We start from the raw sequence: 16,936 nt of genomic DNA, 5'->3' as shown, positions 1-16,936 counted from the left end.
TAGTGCATTTATTTAAATTTAAACGGGTGTCGTCCTCTATCCCAAATTATAGGTTGTTCGAACTTCTATAGATACCTAGTTTTTGTTATACACAATAAGTTGTGTATCTAAAAAAACGAAACGACCTATAAATTGGACACACGTTTGTCCAAATTAGGAGGGATATTTAACTTTTTACCATTATTACCAATGGCGACTACTGAGATAGCAGCGTTAGATTTGGCGCTATGTTTTTAGCATCGGAGAGAGAAAAACGATACAAATTTGCCACTTTTGCTCGCGTGGCACGCTAGGTCCGCTGTCCTTCTCGGATCTGAGTCAACAGGTCGATGTAAAATGACCGCCCTGTCCTTGGCGTCTGTATTACCCCGCGGCCCACTCCACTCTCTCCCATCCGCTCCCCTTTCTCTGGTCCACGCGCGACGCCCGCCAGCCGCCGTCGACACCGCGCACAACACCGCCCCCCCACCACGAGACATGTCCTCCCCGAGCACTTTGGCGATGGTGTAAAGGTATGTGCCTGCTTGGAACCCTGTCCGCGGTCTGCATTGTTGCCTTGATTTGGGGATTAGGATTAGGGTTCGTCGATTTGATTCGGTTTTTGTCCATCTCCCGATGATCTATTCCCTAGTTCCTCAAACAATGGATTGGACCGGCTATCCCATTTGGTAAGATCAATCACTCCATCTCATTGCATTCGAAATGGTAGATGTTGTGCACGAACTGTGCCGTGTAGGATGTTGTCTAACTTGTTGATTTATTTTTTGTGGCTGCATCCTATTAGGATTGATCCTGGCAACGCGTTTAGATTAGTTGTTAAGTTTCCCAAGTTTATCGCTGATGGGCAGTATGGGCTAGTAGAAATGGCTGATCAAGAGCATGAACTATGGGTGGATAGAAACTTACAGTATAGTCTAGAGAAATTTCATGAGGAGATGGCCACAAAGATCATTTGAGGTCCATCACAAACTCTAGCAGTTTGGGTTCTTGACACTGACAGTGGTTCTAAATGGAAAGTCAGAAGGGATGAGCATTTTCAGCAGCTAATAAAGGACAGATGGGCTGACAGGGTTGCTTTTTCTTGTAGTTGATGTGGTCAGCAACACATGGAGAGTGTATTAATGCTAGTTCTGGTAGAAGGTGTGTTTCTGGTGTGACAACTGGTGAAGGTAGTGAAATTCATGGTAATAGAGGTGACAGAGCTTCTAATGCTACCCCTAAGAATGTAGAGGGCACTGGTGATACCTACAGTACTCCTCCTCCTCCCTCTATGGCTGCTGATGTAGCTGAGCCAATTGATTGGGCCAATCTGACCATACTACCAGATGACAATGATGATGGTTGTGCCAATGCAGCTGCTGATGAGGACAAAGTGTATGAGGCAATGGGATTTAAGGCTACAGATGAGAGGGCAGAGGAAGCAACTAGGGAAGCAGTGCCTATCCCTACCATGACATCTGAGATGCAAAAGGATATGGGTGAATCTGTTGTTCCAGTTGATGCCAATGTGCCTGAGGAGCTAATGTTTTAGTGGGTCAGGGACAATCCTGACATGTCTATTGGTGTTTGTTACCCTAGTATGGATGATTTTAGGCTAGCAGTGAGGCAGCATGCCATAGTAAAAGAGTTTGAACTTGCTACTGCTCATTCAGACACTCAGAGGTTTAGGGGTCACTATGGGTCTCTTGGCTGCCCTTGGATTACTTATGATGTTGTGTGGTGTGAAGTTACAGATTCAAATAAATGAAGGAATACACAATTGTGCTTCTAGAGCTAGAGTTCTTAGGAAAATGGTATCATAGGCTTGGGTGGCAGAGAGGGCCATACCCTACTGAACAAGAAGCCAAGTATGGGTCCAAAGGCAGTGCAGGAAAAGCTTCAAGACAAGTATAAAATAGAGATCCCATATCAGACTGTTGTCTATGGCAGACAAAGGGCAGAGGTAGAGATGAGATCACCAGGTAGTATATTGGAGATAGACACAGAGACTGTGGACGATAAGGTTCACTTCAAGAGATTTTTTTTGCTGTTTCAAAGGTGCTATTGATGGTTTCAGGAATGGCTGTAGGCCATACATCAGTATAGACTCTACAACCCTGAATGAGCTTTGGAACAGCCACCTACCTGCAGCTCAAGCTTTGGATGGCCATAACTAGATGTACCCCTTGGTATTTGTTTTTTTACTCAGAGACCAAGGAGAACTGGACCTGGTTCATGGAGCAACTTAGCAAGTCCATAGGCCCTATGGAGAACCTAGCTATCTGCACTGATGCTTGCAAGGGCCTTGAAGATGCAGTGGCCAAGGGTTTTCCTAACAGTGAACAGAGGGAGTGCTTTAGGCATTTGATGGAAAACATTAGGAAGTACTACTCAGGGATGTTTATGCTAAGAACCAAGACGTCAGCACCTAGACCTGGGAGGAAGAAGAACAAGACAGACCATACACCAAGTGGAGCAAACACACCTAGGAAAGGTTTTGTATGCCAAGAATCAAGTTGCTCAATTTTAGCAGATAGTTCAACATTGATATTAGCAAAGTTCTCATATTATTTAAGCAAGGTTTTGTATGCTTCTTGTGAACTATCTAACTTTACTTTTAATTTTTCGAGCTTCTTTTGTTGACTAGTGCAAACTTTAGCATAATTAAGATTTTGTTGCACAATATCATCATAAGAAGGCATTTCATCATCACTATCACTCTCACTAGAGGATGAGCTTTCGTTACCTCATGCCATATGGCACACACGAGAAGAGCTTGATGATGAGTGCTTGCGCCCTCGCCTCTAGTGATGGTGTTCTTCTTCACTTGAAGAATCATCCCATGACCTTATTGATGTGAGGGCTTGGTTCTTGCATATCTTTTTCTTTATCTTGGGTGTGGGCTTATTTGGATAAACTTCCACAAAGTGCTCCAACTCACCATATCTATAGCATCCTCTCTTTCTTTGCTCATTTCTTTGATTGATGAAAATGAGATCTTAAATTTGGATGGGCACACTCTTGACATTGAGCTTTTGGATCATCTTCTCCATCTTGTTGATTAGTTTGATTAATTCTTCATCAAGGTCAGAGGTGGAGGAGAAAGATTGATCATCATCATCATCCTCATCCTCATCTTCTTCTTTATCTTCACTTGAGGAGCTTGAGCTTGAGCTTGTCTCAACTTGTTTGCCCTTCATCTTCTTTTTCTCACTACATGCGAGAGCTTTGCCTTTGCTTGATGAAGAGGCTTCTTCTTGACCCATCTTGCGTGACATTTTAAATGCCACTATCTTGCCAATGACTATGGCGGGGGTCATGATGCTCAAGTTCTTCATGTTGTGAAGGATGGTGATGATGCTTGTATATTTCTTTTGTGGTAGCACGGAGATGATCTTCCTCATGATGTCCGTATCATCTAGCTTTGTTAGTCCTATTAAATGAAGCTCATTGATAATTAGATTCAACCGAGAATACATATCATGAACAAGCTCATCATCATTTATTGTAAAGAAATCATAATTTTGTTTAGCTAGACAATGTTTTTGCTCACAGACATTAGATGTGTCGTCATGGAGCTCTTGGAGTTTTAACCAAATTTTATGTGCCATATTTACAGTGAACACTTAGTTAAACACATCCATGCTAAAAGATTTAAATAAGCAATTCTTAGCTCTAGCATTGAAATGTATTTCCTTTTCTTCACTCTTTGTGGGTTTATCGGAATTCTTAATGGGTTTTATCCCGTCATGAGTGATTCTCCAAACTCTCAAATCAACCGCCTCAAGGTAGCAAGCCATTCTAGCTCTATAGTTGAGGAAGTTAATGTCGTCAAAGTGTGGAGGCCTAGAGGTATCTATCCCAACTACTCTAAATAGCGTCGGCTCAACGACGGTTAAGTCAAATATCCAAATTGAGTCAACCAGCTTTGATACCACTTGTAGGGGACCGTGACGCCTAAGAGGGGAGGGGGGGGGTGAATTAGGCAACTTAAAAATCTAACTATTAAACTATGGCCTCTTTTTCTAACTCTAGCAAAACCTATGCAATAGATAAACTATCTAAATGTGCAACTACAGTTTTGCTAGTGTGTTGCTATCTCTACCACAAAAGGAGTAATATAATCAATGTAAATGCGGAAGCTAAAGAGCAAGGTAGAGATATGCAAACTCCCATCGACGACTCTGGTATTTTTACCAAGGTATCGAGAAGCGCGCAAGCTTCCCCCTAGTCCTCATTGGAGCCCCTCGCAAGGAATCCCTCGTAAGGGCCAAGATCCCGATCGGGTAACTCCGTGGATAGCCTCGGGCCTTCCCCACGTGCAAGTGGGTATCCGACGTGCCTTCCGGCAAGCCTCTCCCAGATGCTCCCTGCCGTCTTTACTATCAAGCTTCCGGCCGAAACGCCGCAGGCCTTGTTTCCTCCGGTACACGATGGCGGCCACACCACAAACGTGGTTGGTGTGATCTCGCAAGACTACAAGCCCCTCCAATGTATAATAATGGTGTTCGCAAGCACCGAGTGGTAAGAGGTATACAAACCTCACTAAACACTAGGCCTAAACCTAGAGCAAACATATAAGCGGTGGTCTAATCAACCTAAGCACTTCACAAAGCACCTACGCTAATCACCTAATGAAACACTAAGCACTATGCAAGTAGAGATCACTAAAATAGTGTATCAACACCTTTGATATATTTTCTCAGCTCCACTCATCTCATTTGGTCAGTTGGGGGTTGTATTTATAAGTTCCACTGAGAAAGTAGCCGTTGGGGACAAAATCCCGCTTTTCTGCTACTAACCGGATACTCATCACGTCCTGACCGGACGTGTCCGGTCGTCTCGACCGTTAGAGCCACGATCAACTGATCGAACGCTACCAGCGTCCGGTCACATGCCACTAGACGTGTCCGGTCGTAAGTTCGCCGCTCTGGAACCTCTCTGTACTCGATCGGACGCTGCTGTCCCGCGTCTGGTCGATTTGCCGTCAGCGTCCGGTCACCTCTGTGAGCTCGTTTCTTCATGATCTTACGTACGGCTTGGTTCCTATCTTTATGCTTGGACTTTGCTTGATATCTTGGGTCTTCTCTTGTGCTCCTAAGGTCTTATTTGTGGTGTTGATCATTGGATCATCACGTCGCCTGTAACACCCCAGTGTTATGCCAGCCTTTAGGCACTACAAATCATGCATATTGTGCATCATCAAGCATCCTAAGTATCCATGCCTAATCATGTAAATAATAACTGAAACCATGCTTCAAAACGTATGAAACATGCTCGTGAAACATGAATATTGCATACACTTGTTTAGAGTTGTTTTTGCCCTAATTATGCTTGCTAGGTTAGTAAAACATGTTTGGCTATAATTGGAAATCATCTAGAATTATTTAGCATAGTTTTTGGAGCAAAGTTTATATTCGAACTTTTGACAAAATATGCATTTGAAATTTTTATTGAAAATGGTCAAAAATCCTCCCTATTTAGCTTTTACTTCCCAATTCAAAATCTATGCAAAATTTTTAGTTGGTCCCTAAAGCAAAGTTGTAGAGGATTAAATTCTAAGCAACTTTTATTTTTAGGCCATTTTCAAAAGAAGTCATTTTCTTGCTCAAAAGGGTATTTGAAAACTGATATTTGAAAATTCCTTGAAAATAGAAATTGAAAAATGGTTTCTCTCCTTTCACGGGCCGCCGCCTCACTTCTGGCCCGCCAGCCGAAGCCGGCCCAATGATCCACCCCACGCCGTGCCTCCGCTTTGGCCCAGCCCGCTTGCCCGGCCTGCCTCCGCGCTGGCTTCCTTCTTCCCCCACGCGCGTACGCGTCCGACCGCGTCAGGCACGCCGCGCCGCGTGGCGAGCGCATGCCGGCGACGCCGGCCGGGTGGCGTTCCGTGGCCCCCGCAAGCGAGCGCGCCTCGCCGTTTTCAAGCCACCGCAGCTCCGCTTCTCCCTGCACTTCTCATTTCCTCTCCCGCGCTGCCTCTCTGCCTTACCCCGCACCGAGCTCCGCTCGCGCCGCCATCGCCACCGCAGCCCTGCCGGCAAAATTGGCCACCGGTGCTCCACCATTGCCCGCAATCGAGCACACATCGCTCCGCCTCGCTCCCCGACACCTGGTGCTCACTGTAGGGACACCATTTGAGCAAGGTATAGCGGCCTTGCGCGTTTCGCCGCCATCGGTCATGGCGCCGCCGTGTTTGACCCCGCCGTGGAAAGCTTCCCCCGTCCCTCCTCCATCCCTTTGTGTAGCCTGCTCAGGTTTGTCACCTTCTTACAGACCCCGCGCGCACGCCTGCTTGCCCGGACATGGCCGGCAACGGCCGCCGGCCCGCTGGCAACGCCCGCACCGCCGTGGCGCCTGGAACGCCGGCGTGGCGTAGCGTCTCGCCTTGGTCGAGCTGGGCCAGGTCGGCCTTGGGCTGAAGCCCCGAGCCAGGCCGTCGCCCTTCCCTCCGCTCGGTTTGCGCAGGCCGACAGTGGCCGCGGGCCAGTTGTTCCCACGGGCCGGCCCAATAGTAATAGGAAAAATGGATTTCAGTTTTCTTTTATTATTTGGGAAGAAAAATACTTTGGAAAATGTTTGTATACTCATTTTGGCTCCAAATTTGTTAAAACAAATTTTGTTGTGTTCCTTGTCACTAGATCTATATGATAGAATTATTGCATGTCATTTTTGAGATACTTTCTGTAGAGCTTTATTTAATCCTTGATATTGCTGATATCTTGTAAAATATGTAGTAAAACCTATGTGTATCAGAAAAATATGCTTCCAAGTTTGTTACTCTTCTTGTGTAATGTACTTCCTAGAAAAAATATATGCCATGCATGTCCTGTAGAAAAATTGTGAGATGTAGTTCAAGTGCCTTTAATGGCTTATTTTTGTTATTTTTGCTAGAGAGCAAAATTTGTATAAAACATGCATGTGATAATTTTTGTACAGTGATTATTTACTATTTAGAACCTAGGAAAAATACTAAATCTGTTGTTTGACACTTTTCATAATACAAAGTATTTTCATGTTCATAATTATGCCATAGCTTGTTATTTTTATGTAGGCTATTCCACTTATCCAAATGCCATAAAAATCTGATGGTAGACTACTTAGGGTAGTACTGTGCTATGGTAATTTTCTAAGATTTTTCTAAGCTATAAAAATAGATGTTGCTATTCAAACCTAGTATTAATTAGGGTTTAATCAAATGTTGCTTTATGCATGATTAAGAAATTAGTGAAGCTTTGGTGTATCTTTGAAGCATTTAATGAGATATGTTGACTTAGCATATTAGTAGTAGAAAAGAATACAGTAGATGACATGTGCTTGTAGTACATGTTCTTGGATGATGTTGACTACCTTGCATTCAAGTATATCCATTGTGTTCATTTCATCCGATGCACCGTTTGCATAAGCACTTACGCACATGCATCATATAGGATCGCAAACCGAGAGCCCAGTCGTCATACCCGAGGAGCAGCTCGAGGTGCAGCCGCAGGAAGTGACCGAAGCAGACGAGGAGGACGTTGAGGAACTTCCGGAGTGCCCCGATCACCGCCCGAGCTCCTTCGAGAGAGGCAAGCCCCGGAGCATTTTCTCTCCGGTTTGCAATTATTAATTAAATGCTTTACTTTAATTGATGCATTACGTTCAGGAGTTGTTTGCAACCGTTGCTGCATTATACCTTGTCTACCTTTGTTATACTATATCCTTGTTACCCTGGTATCCGCAGTCGAGTCAATGCTTAGCTGGCTTAGACCGGTAGAAGTCGGATGATTTTCTGTCACCTGCGAGCTATAGGTGGTTACCTGGATTGCTTGGATAACTATGTAGTCATGGTATAACTAAGTGTTAAATGAAGTTGAGACCGGACGGAGACTTACAGAGTTTTGGACTGTAGTGCTTTCCGTCTGTGTCGATTAAGGACAGACCGTTGTTGGGCGTCGAGTCATATTGAACGCATGCCTTACATTTAGCTAGCCGAATAAAGTACCTTTCGACCGCGAAGCTGGGAGATTATTCGAGCCGAGTAGATTGCCCGCAGCGCACTATGCCGGAGCAGGTGTGGTAGGACACGGGGGCGCGAAGATAAGACCAAAGAGAAGTCAGTCGGCCCCCGGGTACATGTGGTTCCTGGTAAACTCGAGATTCCTGGATAGTTGACTCGGTGACCGATACCTCACTTTAGCGCGTGAGTGAAGTTTGTGTAAGGAATAAATCACCAGCTGGTTAGGAATCGATTCGAATCGCCATCGCTCCTGGATAGTGAGCACTTGACTTGAGTGACTTCATCGTAGTAATGTTGATGGAACACTTGGACAGTTATAATGAATATGACATTATGGAAGTTGTTAATGATCATTGGTTATCATTATTTGCTTAATCACATGCTTGCTCTAGTGTAGGTGCAAATGTAGTCGACATGTTAATAATAATTAACTTGACAATAATGCTTTTGAAAAGGTTCTTGAAATGCTAAAAATGCTTCTTTTTGCAAATGAGTCAGCTACCCTACTATAAAGCCCTTCATAATCCTCGGTGTCAATTATTTTTGGTTATGTCGGGTAAGTCTAGCTGAGTACCTTCTCGTACTCAGGGTTTTATTCCCACTTGTTGCAGATGAGCAGATGTATTAGTGCTACTGTATCAACTGCCTTTATCCTACGATGGATGATGCTTAGGACCTTGGGCATGGTCATTCCTTACGTCTCGTCTGATGCTTTTGTTGGAGATGATCATTAGCTGACACTGTATTTGAACTCCGTGTGAGTGTGTGTGGTTTTGAATAAATGACTTCCGCTACTTCTATTTGAACTCGTTTTGTAATAACTATGTTTAAACTCTGATGTATCTGAGATGCGAACTTTTATGTAATTTGTGATGGTGACCGCTAAACTTATTACGATCTTGGCTGGTATGTGAGTTGGTTTGAAATCCTTCGTGATTTCACGGACTACCGGGTTATACGGGCTTAAGTTTGCTAAATCGTCTGCTCTGGCGGATAATTTTTTTACTTAATTTCGTATAATTGGTCGGTTCTGTTACATCGCCTTCGTCCAAGTCACGTCTTGCACCCTATTGAACTACAAAACAATCACTTGCAAATTTATTAGTCCAATTTAGTTGTGTTGGTTATCAAACACCAAAATCCAAAGTAAATGGACCTAGGGTCTATTTTCCTTACACCTGCTGACTCGGATCCGAGAAGGACAACGGACCTGGCGTGCCACGCGAGCAAAAGTGATAAATGTGTATCGTTTTTCTCTCTCCGATGTTTAAAACGTAGGGCCAACCTAAAGCTACTATCTCAGGAGTCGCCATTGATAATAATGGTAAAAAGTTAAATATGCCAAACATTGGACATATAACTTTTTATTCACAAAGTAGATGGAGCCATATTCCATCACATCTAGCTCTCCAACCAAACGCATCTTTGTGTAACGAAGTCCTAACCGTCTTTTGTCTTTTACTCTGTTTATTTAATGATAATGATAAACTGTCTTTTACTATGTTTAATGATAATGACAACAATTAAAAACTGCTGTTAACTCTGCCAACTACCTTGTTCTCACGTTTCGCAGGTATCCCTTACGATTACATTCTTTTCTCCAAAGAGTAAAAGTAAGCCCGGAACTTGACACCGAGGAAGATATAAATCACCAGGCGCCTGTGCTGTACTAAAAGAAAAAAAAGCGCACACTGGATTCACTAGTTTCACGGTAAATGAATAAATATATGTAAATGTGACGTTTATGAGAAGGGTATGCACATGTCATAAACGATTCCAATGCAATAATCTAGAGATTGCACGCGAGTGCAACATTCCCCAGTTTCCCTTACCATGGCCAAAAACTCTTCAACATATAGCACAGAAAATAACCAGTACGCCCATATCAAAATTAACATTCATGGCTGTTTTCGAATTGGACCCAAAAACCTAAACTCTTTCCTCAGCACCATTCCAAAGAGATGAGGCTCACTTGAAGCATTTTGCATCCAGCAAGGCCTCGCCCTCAAAGGGCTCCTGGTCCTCGATCATGGCATTGACCCGCTCCTTCTGGGCCTCATCAGAGAGGTCAACCTTGGTCCACTCGTAGAGCTCCATGTCATAGACTTCATCCATGACAAACTTGGGGATTTCTGAGCCACGGAAGAGCCAGAGGCCCTTGACCTTGAAAGGGGGCTCAGAGCCAACCACAAGCATCTTGCCAAAGGCATATTTGCGGCACAGGTCCATCCGCTGCAGGAACCCACCAACCTTGTTCATGGTCACAAAGGACACAGTGTTCTCATCATTGTACTTGTAGTCACAGAACCACAGGGAGTAGCCCTCTGGGTCATACATGTCCCAGAAACCTGAAAATACATGGGAGTTGAGTTCAGTTGACTTGTACATTGCAGTACTAACATATCAAAACAAAATTTTGGAACTGCTTAAAACACCAAAAGAATATGCCAAACCCAGCTGTCTTATTTAACTTGACCAGCTGTCTTATTTAACTTGAGGCACATGTTTGCTTAAAATTACTAAAGTTTATGTTTCTAATTAGTAATATCTTATGTAACCACAATCATTGTTAAAACTATAAACCATAATCATTGTTAAAACTATAAACCATAATCATTGTTCAAACTATAAACCATGATCATTGTTAAAACTAGAAACCATATCACTGTTAAAACTATGTAACCATAATCATTGTTAAAAAAATTCAACAGGAATTTGATAACAAGCAAACATACCTTTAATAGCAACCTCACGGAAGTTGGTTTTCGTGTTAGAGTACAGCCTCTTCCAATCATCAAGAATCATCTTGCTTGGAGGAAGCAAATCAAGGGGATTCTTTGGCTTAGGCTTTGGTGCCTCCTCTTCCTCTGCTGGTTTCTCAGCTACCTTGGGCTTCGGGGCCTCTTTTGGGGCCTCCTTTTTGGCTTCCTTAGGCTTCTGCTCTTTGGCTGGAGCAGCCTTCTTTGGAACAGGTGGCACAGCTTCTGTCTGCTTCGCGTCTCCAATGATCTTTTTGAAGTTTGGTTGGTTAACCATGGTCCAGAAGTACCTCTCAACATGAGGGAATTCTGAGGTAAAACTCTTAGTCAAGATACGGCTAAAGCCCAAATAAAGATTGCATGTCAGAACGATATCCGCAAGAGTCACTGAATGCCCAACAAGGAATGTGTTTGATGCAAGATGGGTGTTCAGGGAACCGAATGCTCTCTTCAAGGCAGCAATGGCCGATTCTTCTGTCTGTTGGGCAAATGAGAATATAAGACTACAATCAAGCTATTGAGGAAAAAAGTGTAAGCCACATGGCAATACATACCACAGCAGCATAGGGATAAAAACCCATACGTGGGTACAACCACTTTCCAGTGTTTGCATCGACCTCTGTCGTAGCAAAGTCCATCCATTGCTCAATATGGGCCTGAAACAAGCACAGGTTCAAACAGACAGAAACATCTAAGCAAAAAATTGCATGCAAGAAAATATTAAATGATTTTGAATGGAATATGGAACATCACTCACATAATCAATCAGTGAAGATCCATAAAGTGGGTTGTCAGCCTTCAAGCGAGTAACTTCAGGGAGATGACAGAATTCAGTGCCCAATCAAATAAATGCAAACAGAAGACTAAACAAACCAATGGTTGCTACATTTGAATTACCATATCTTGCAATTGCATTGCTCTCAAAAACAGCACCATCAGGTGTCTCCAGGACAGGAACCTGCAAAGAAGTGCCCGATTTACATCCTGGACTATTTTATCACCGTCTTAACATATACAGAATTTTTCATACCTTCCCAATAGGGTTCATCTTGAGGAACTGTGGAGTTTTGTTGGAAACACCCATTTGAAAGTCCTTTGCCAGCTCAACCTTGACACCACTGTATTCCGCGGCAATTAGTGTTTTGAATGCATTTTTGTTACCACTGCCAGCATGCAGTACCTACATAGTGCAGAAGGTTGGTCATATGTCTACATAGCGACAAAACATATCAAAGTCTGGAATATATCAGAAAAAACGGCAGAATGTAAGTTGTAGAATCAAACAGACAATCAGAAAAAAAAGGAAACAGAATCTTTAGTCTAGCGCAACTGAAGTTAGTAGACGATTGGTGTAAACTGATAACAGTGTGGAATCATAAGGAGAAGACCACATCTACATAAGGTAATCAATAAAAAAACAATATGATATAAACAACAATGATGCTTATATTGATGCCTATCTCTAGTATAAAAGTTAGGAAAAAATAAATTCAAAAGGTAGCAGGATACATTTCGATATTTAGGATCAATGCTACAGAGAGACGGGGATATTAATGAAGATGTTAGCCATAGAATCAAAGCAAGGTGGATGAAGTGGCGCCAAGCATCTGGTGTCCTATGTGACAAAAGGGTACCACAGAAGCTAAAAGGCAAGTTTTATAGGACGGCGATTAGACTTGCTATGTTGTATGGTGCAGAATGTTGGCCTACGAAAAGACGACATGTTCAACAGATAAGTGTCGCGGAAATGCGTATGTTGCGTTGGATTCTATGCAGCACGGATACGGATACGTGTTTCGGTATCGGAAGGATACGGATACGCGGATACGGCAATTTCCCAGAAAACACGATACATGGATACATTTTACAATTTTTTTAATAAATAAGTAATAATGTAAATTAAAATTCTGAAAGTCTATAACTTGAGTAATCACTAATCAATTAATCATTAGTTCAGTACTCTACATGCAATCATACGTGATATATACATCACCAGATTACCTTGTAGGTTTCTTGTTTTCACAGATGATCCAAGTCCAACCATACTGGATGAATCCGCAATTACTAAAATTCTAGAACACGAGAAGTCAGGAACAGAGAGCCCCCCTATCGTATGTTGTGGTTGTGGCCGGTGGCCACAGACCCGATGCTAGGACCCAAATTTGGAGAGGTCATCTACTGCATGCAAGCAATCAAGCATGGCCAATACTAATCAGGGAGGAAACAAACAAAACCAAGCAACAAGAACTGCAGCAGAGTAGATCAAGAAGGGGGAAGGGGATGTACTCATGGGATGTCGCCAGGAGCTTGCTTTGTTGTTGAATCGTCCTCTCCCCTGCATCTCTCCCCTGCATTGAGGGAGCTGGCTGCGGCCATGGCGGACTGGTGGGTGCTCCCCAGTGTGGCAGTTTGGAGGAGGGGAGAAGTCAAATGATGCCTTGGACGGGGCGGAGGCTTGTTGCCGGCGGCCGGCGGGAGGTGGTGCATGCCTTGCGTAGGAGGCGGCAATGCTGGCCGTGGCTATGGCGGACTGGTAGGTGCTCATCAGCGCGGAGGTGGAGGAGAAGTTGATTGATGGCATGGAGGGGGTGGAGGCTCGACGCCGGCGGTCGGCGAGTGGGGCGCAACCCCTGTGCAGGTGGCGGCGCGCGTGTGCAGGCGACGGCGCGAGTTGCGACCGTGTGAGGCGTCGCGACGGGGACTCAGGGAGATAAGGAGCGTTTGTTGGGCTAGACCGTATCCCATAGGTGGATACGTATCCGGTCATGTACTCAATATTCCAAAAATTAAATAAAAATGAGATACTTGGAGGATACGTATCGGAGACGTATTGGAGGCGTATCCGTATCCGATACGCGATACGGCCCCTCATTGACGTATCCGTGTTACAGAGGTTGGATTTGCGGTCATACAAGAAGGGATCGAGTTCGGAACGATGATATACGTGATAGATCAGGGGTAGCACCAATTGAAGAAAAACTTGTCCAACACCGGTTGAGATGGTTTGGACATGTCCAACGGAGACCTCCAGAGGCACCGATGCATAGTGGAATCCTAAGCTAGGATAGTAACGTGAAGAGAGGCAGAGGAAGACCGAAGTTGACTTGGGTAGAGGCAATAAAAGGAGACTTGAAAGGATGGAATATACCCAAAGACTTAGCCTTAGATAGGAGTGCTTGGAAAACAGCTATTCACGTGGCTGAACCTTGATTGCTTCTGCTGGGTTTCAACTCTAGCCTACCCCAACTTGTTTGGGACTTAAAGGCTTTGTTGTTGTTGTGGTGGTGGTGGTGGTGTAAAGGTGAATAGCCTTTTGTGCTCAGAAGAAGCAGAACTGAAGTGTATTCTGCTTAGCATCAGCAAGGATTACATTGTCAATCACTTGGTGCTTATCAGCTCAGGGAAAAGTTGAATGAGCTTTTTTGTATTGAAAACACCAAACTTATTAACACAAAATTATAAGCTCAGAGCAAGGATTATATTGTGAATGACTTGATGCTCATTAGCTTATTAATACACCAAACATGTTAAAAGAAAACTAATATGCAAATCAGCATCAGAGATTAAGTAATGTTAAAAGAATGGAATGCCTAAAAGTGTAACAAGGACCGACCATATGTTTAAAGATAACCACTCTGAAAATGACCTTTGAAACAGGGGGCGTCTACTACCTCACAGCTTCATTCTTATTATACCATCTGATTATGGGAATAAATGGGAGGTGCGGCCATTTTCCTAACTTCAGTAAGGATCTAAATGAATTCAATCTCTAACAAGTCAAAATAGACCACACCCTTCTGTGAGAAGGAAGAGATGTAACCAACAAGCAGCTAAGGCAACAAGATAAGGGTAATCAACAATATCTATCCATGGACAATAATTTAGCGACCAAATCTTATGTTAATGTGAGAGAACATATATCCACGGTGTAGGCTGTGCTGTAGGAATCCACACAAACCCATGAATGGAAATCAATTTATCAGAAAATAACTTGCCACACCACAAGTCGAAATTACAACAAAATAATCTCGCTAATACAAGCTACTTAAACGCCCCTAGCATATAAAAAATCTAAGAGAAAGAGGCTACTTAAACAACTAGTACTAGTTAGAACAAACACTTACAAGCGCCATCTCGATGAGAAGCTAGCTTCGTTCGATCTCAGATCTGCACACAGCAACAAAAACAAAAAAGAAAATTAGTGACATCAAACACCGAACAATAGAAATCAAGAAAATCACACGAATTTCTCTCGTTAAGGTTCTGTGTTCAGCGGCAGTCAATGGCACCGGCAGGCAAATCGCACGACATAGTGACAGCATGAGGGAAGTGCATGCGTGCAGGGCGGGCGATGGCTAGCAAGGAGAAGGGGAGGACGTGAGAGAACCTGGGCGACGGCGTGCAGCGCAGCTGCAACTACGGACCGGTGGAGTGGCGGCGGCTAATGGGAGGACGGGGACTCAAGGAAGGAAGAGCAATGTGAATATGTCTAGGGTTTAGATTCATCCAACTATATGTGTGTGTCATTGTTGGGCTTGGGCCTCCGAAGGGTATTTTTTTTTTTGGGCCAATAGCTTTTAACATAGGCTGAATTTGAGTAGCCCCATAGGTCGACGCGGTTAAAAATTACCCACGGGTGAGCGGGTACGGGTAGTATGTAACCGCACCCGTACCCGCTCTACCCGTTGGATCCAATAGCCCGTTCGTGAGTGAGTAGTTTTACGGGCTGGGCTTGGTAATGGGCCTAAAATGAAGATAATGCTCATGAAACCAAAGCAATATTCCGCTCGTTGATCGATCAGTCGCGATTTCCCTGCCGCGCCTGGCTCTCTGCGCCGCACTAGGCGCACCCCGGTGGCAGAGGCAGAGGAGGAGACGCATGTCGACATAGAATCCGGCGGACGGAGGCAAGGGGTCCCCGCCTCCTCGCGCTTATGCTGTGAGTGGTTAGGCTGATGGAAGCAAGCGGGAGACGTGTGCCGCTCACCACGTGTTCGACGAAATGAGCCCTGGAAGCTTTGAGGTTTGGCAGGTTCCAGCTTCTTACGATCAGGATTCGCGAGGTCTTCGCTATAGTCAATTTCGTGTGAGTTTAGGTTTGGTTTCGCGTACAAGCTTGGTGACGGGAAAGTTTATATGATATATAGGCTGCTTTGTGCTGGAATAGCAACTGATCTATGACGCGTGCTATGCTGGAGCATCAATATTATAGCGCTGCTCATTTGTACACACCATACAGTTGTGTGTATTATTATTTTTTATAAAACTTCAGTGACCCTTTAAGCTGCGTCTTGTTCGTTTGTGAAGATTTGGCAGAGAGTAGACAGAAAGCAACGGTTCAGAGCTCAAGAGAAGGCAACTTTCTGTATGATTACAACTTGCTACGGCAGAATCTGGCAACAGTGAGTTACCTGCCACTGCCAGTTTACCAACAAAGCCACTGGTGTCTTATCAACCTTATCTCCAACATCTTCAACTAGTGGCGCGCGGTAAGCACCAAACATTTCATCTCATCTCATGATAGAAAGTATGCTTTTTTTTCTCCATTGTGTATTGTCTTAGCTTGAAGTAACTCACCAGACAAAAGCAGAATGCATAAATTTGTTACCTACGCTGAAATCATTGTGTGATTGTTTGGGTTGGGGATTTGGGGGGAGAGGGTAGTGCGCAGATCCCCTTTTTAACAAAAATACGAAAGATACAACCAAAATGGAAAAGTGTATATATTATCGTACTGGCCTATCGGAAAATAGAATTATTCATAGATTGAATTCCTATTATTATATTTACATTCTAGGAAACTAGAATTATATTAATATTCTAGGAAACTAGAATTCTGACGATTCTCCTCATCCTATCCACTAGCCGGACTTGTCAGCGTCATGCTTCTTCTCAGCAAACTGCCCCCTTCTCGGTTTAACATCCGACACACATACAGACAAACTTGGTTCTAGCATATGAGGGCCTCAAAATGTTTCAGAAGTATTTGAGTATTTGACAAATTCAAATCTTGGTTTTGCTTGTACTAAATTTTGCCAAAGGGCGCCTAGCTCAAACAATTAGGTGACCTAGCGGCACTCCTCAGGCCCTGAGTTCGACTCCATGTGGGAGCGAATTTCAGGCTGAGGTTTTAAAAAATTCCCTCGCCCATCCTCATGTGCCAAAGCGCAGTTATGTCCCGGCCTGGTTCTCACAGGGC

The 16,936-nt window shown here is 43.9% G+C and overlaps 1 protein-coding gene across 1 annotated transcript; it reads right to left on the bottom strand.

Moving 5' to 3' along the window:
* Window positions 1-9,682: 9,682 nt before the first annotated feature.
* Window positions 9,683-15,230, bottom strand: LOC136476033 (elongation factor 1-gamma 2-like). The gene is made up of 8 exons (XM_066473701.1): window positions 15,125-15,230; window positions 14,862-14,904; window positions 11,768-11,917; window positions 11,635-11,695; window positions 11,495-11,547; window positions 11,292-11,393; window positions 10,714-11,215; window positions 9,683-10,326 (listed from the first exon to the last, which is right to left on the bottom strand). The coding sequence occupies exons 2-8, from the start codon at window positions 14,868-14,870 to the stop codon at window positions 9,947-9,949; spliced, it is 1,257 nt and encodes a 418-aa protein (XP_066329798.1). The 5' UTR covers window positions 14,871-14,904; window positions 15,125-15,230; the 3' UTR covers window positions 9,683-9,946.
* Between the last annotated feature and the right edge of the window lie 1,706 nt (window positions 15,231-16,936).

Source organism: Miscanthus floridulus, chromosome 8 (genome assembly GCF_019320115.1).
Source record: "Miscanthus floridulus cultivar M001 chromosome 8, ASM1932011v1, whole genome shotgun sequence".
NCBI classification, from domain to species: domain Eukaryota; kingdom Viridiplantae; phylum Streptophyta; class Magnoliopsida; order Poales; family Poaceae; genus Miscanthus; species Miscanthus floridulus.
This window is presented reverse-complemented; position numbering and strand designations above follow the sequence as displayed.

Coding starts and splice junctions, on each gene's coding strand:
- LOC136476033 (XM_066473701.1), bottom strand. Junction 11,394..11,494: donor GATCTTCACTGATTGATTAT/GTGAGTGATGTT, acceptor TGCTTGTTTCAG/GCCCATATTGAGCAATGGAT. Junction 10,327..10,713: donor CCGTGAGGTTGCTATTAAAG/GTATGTTTGCTT, acceptor ATGTATTTTCAG/GTTTCTGGGACATGTATGAC.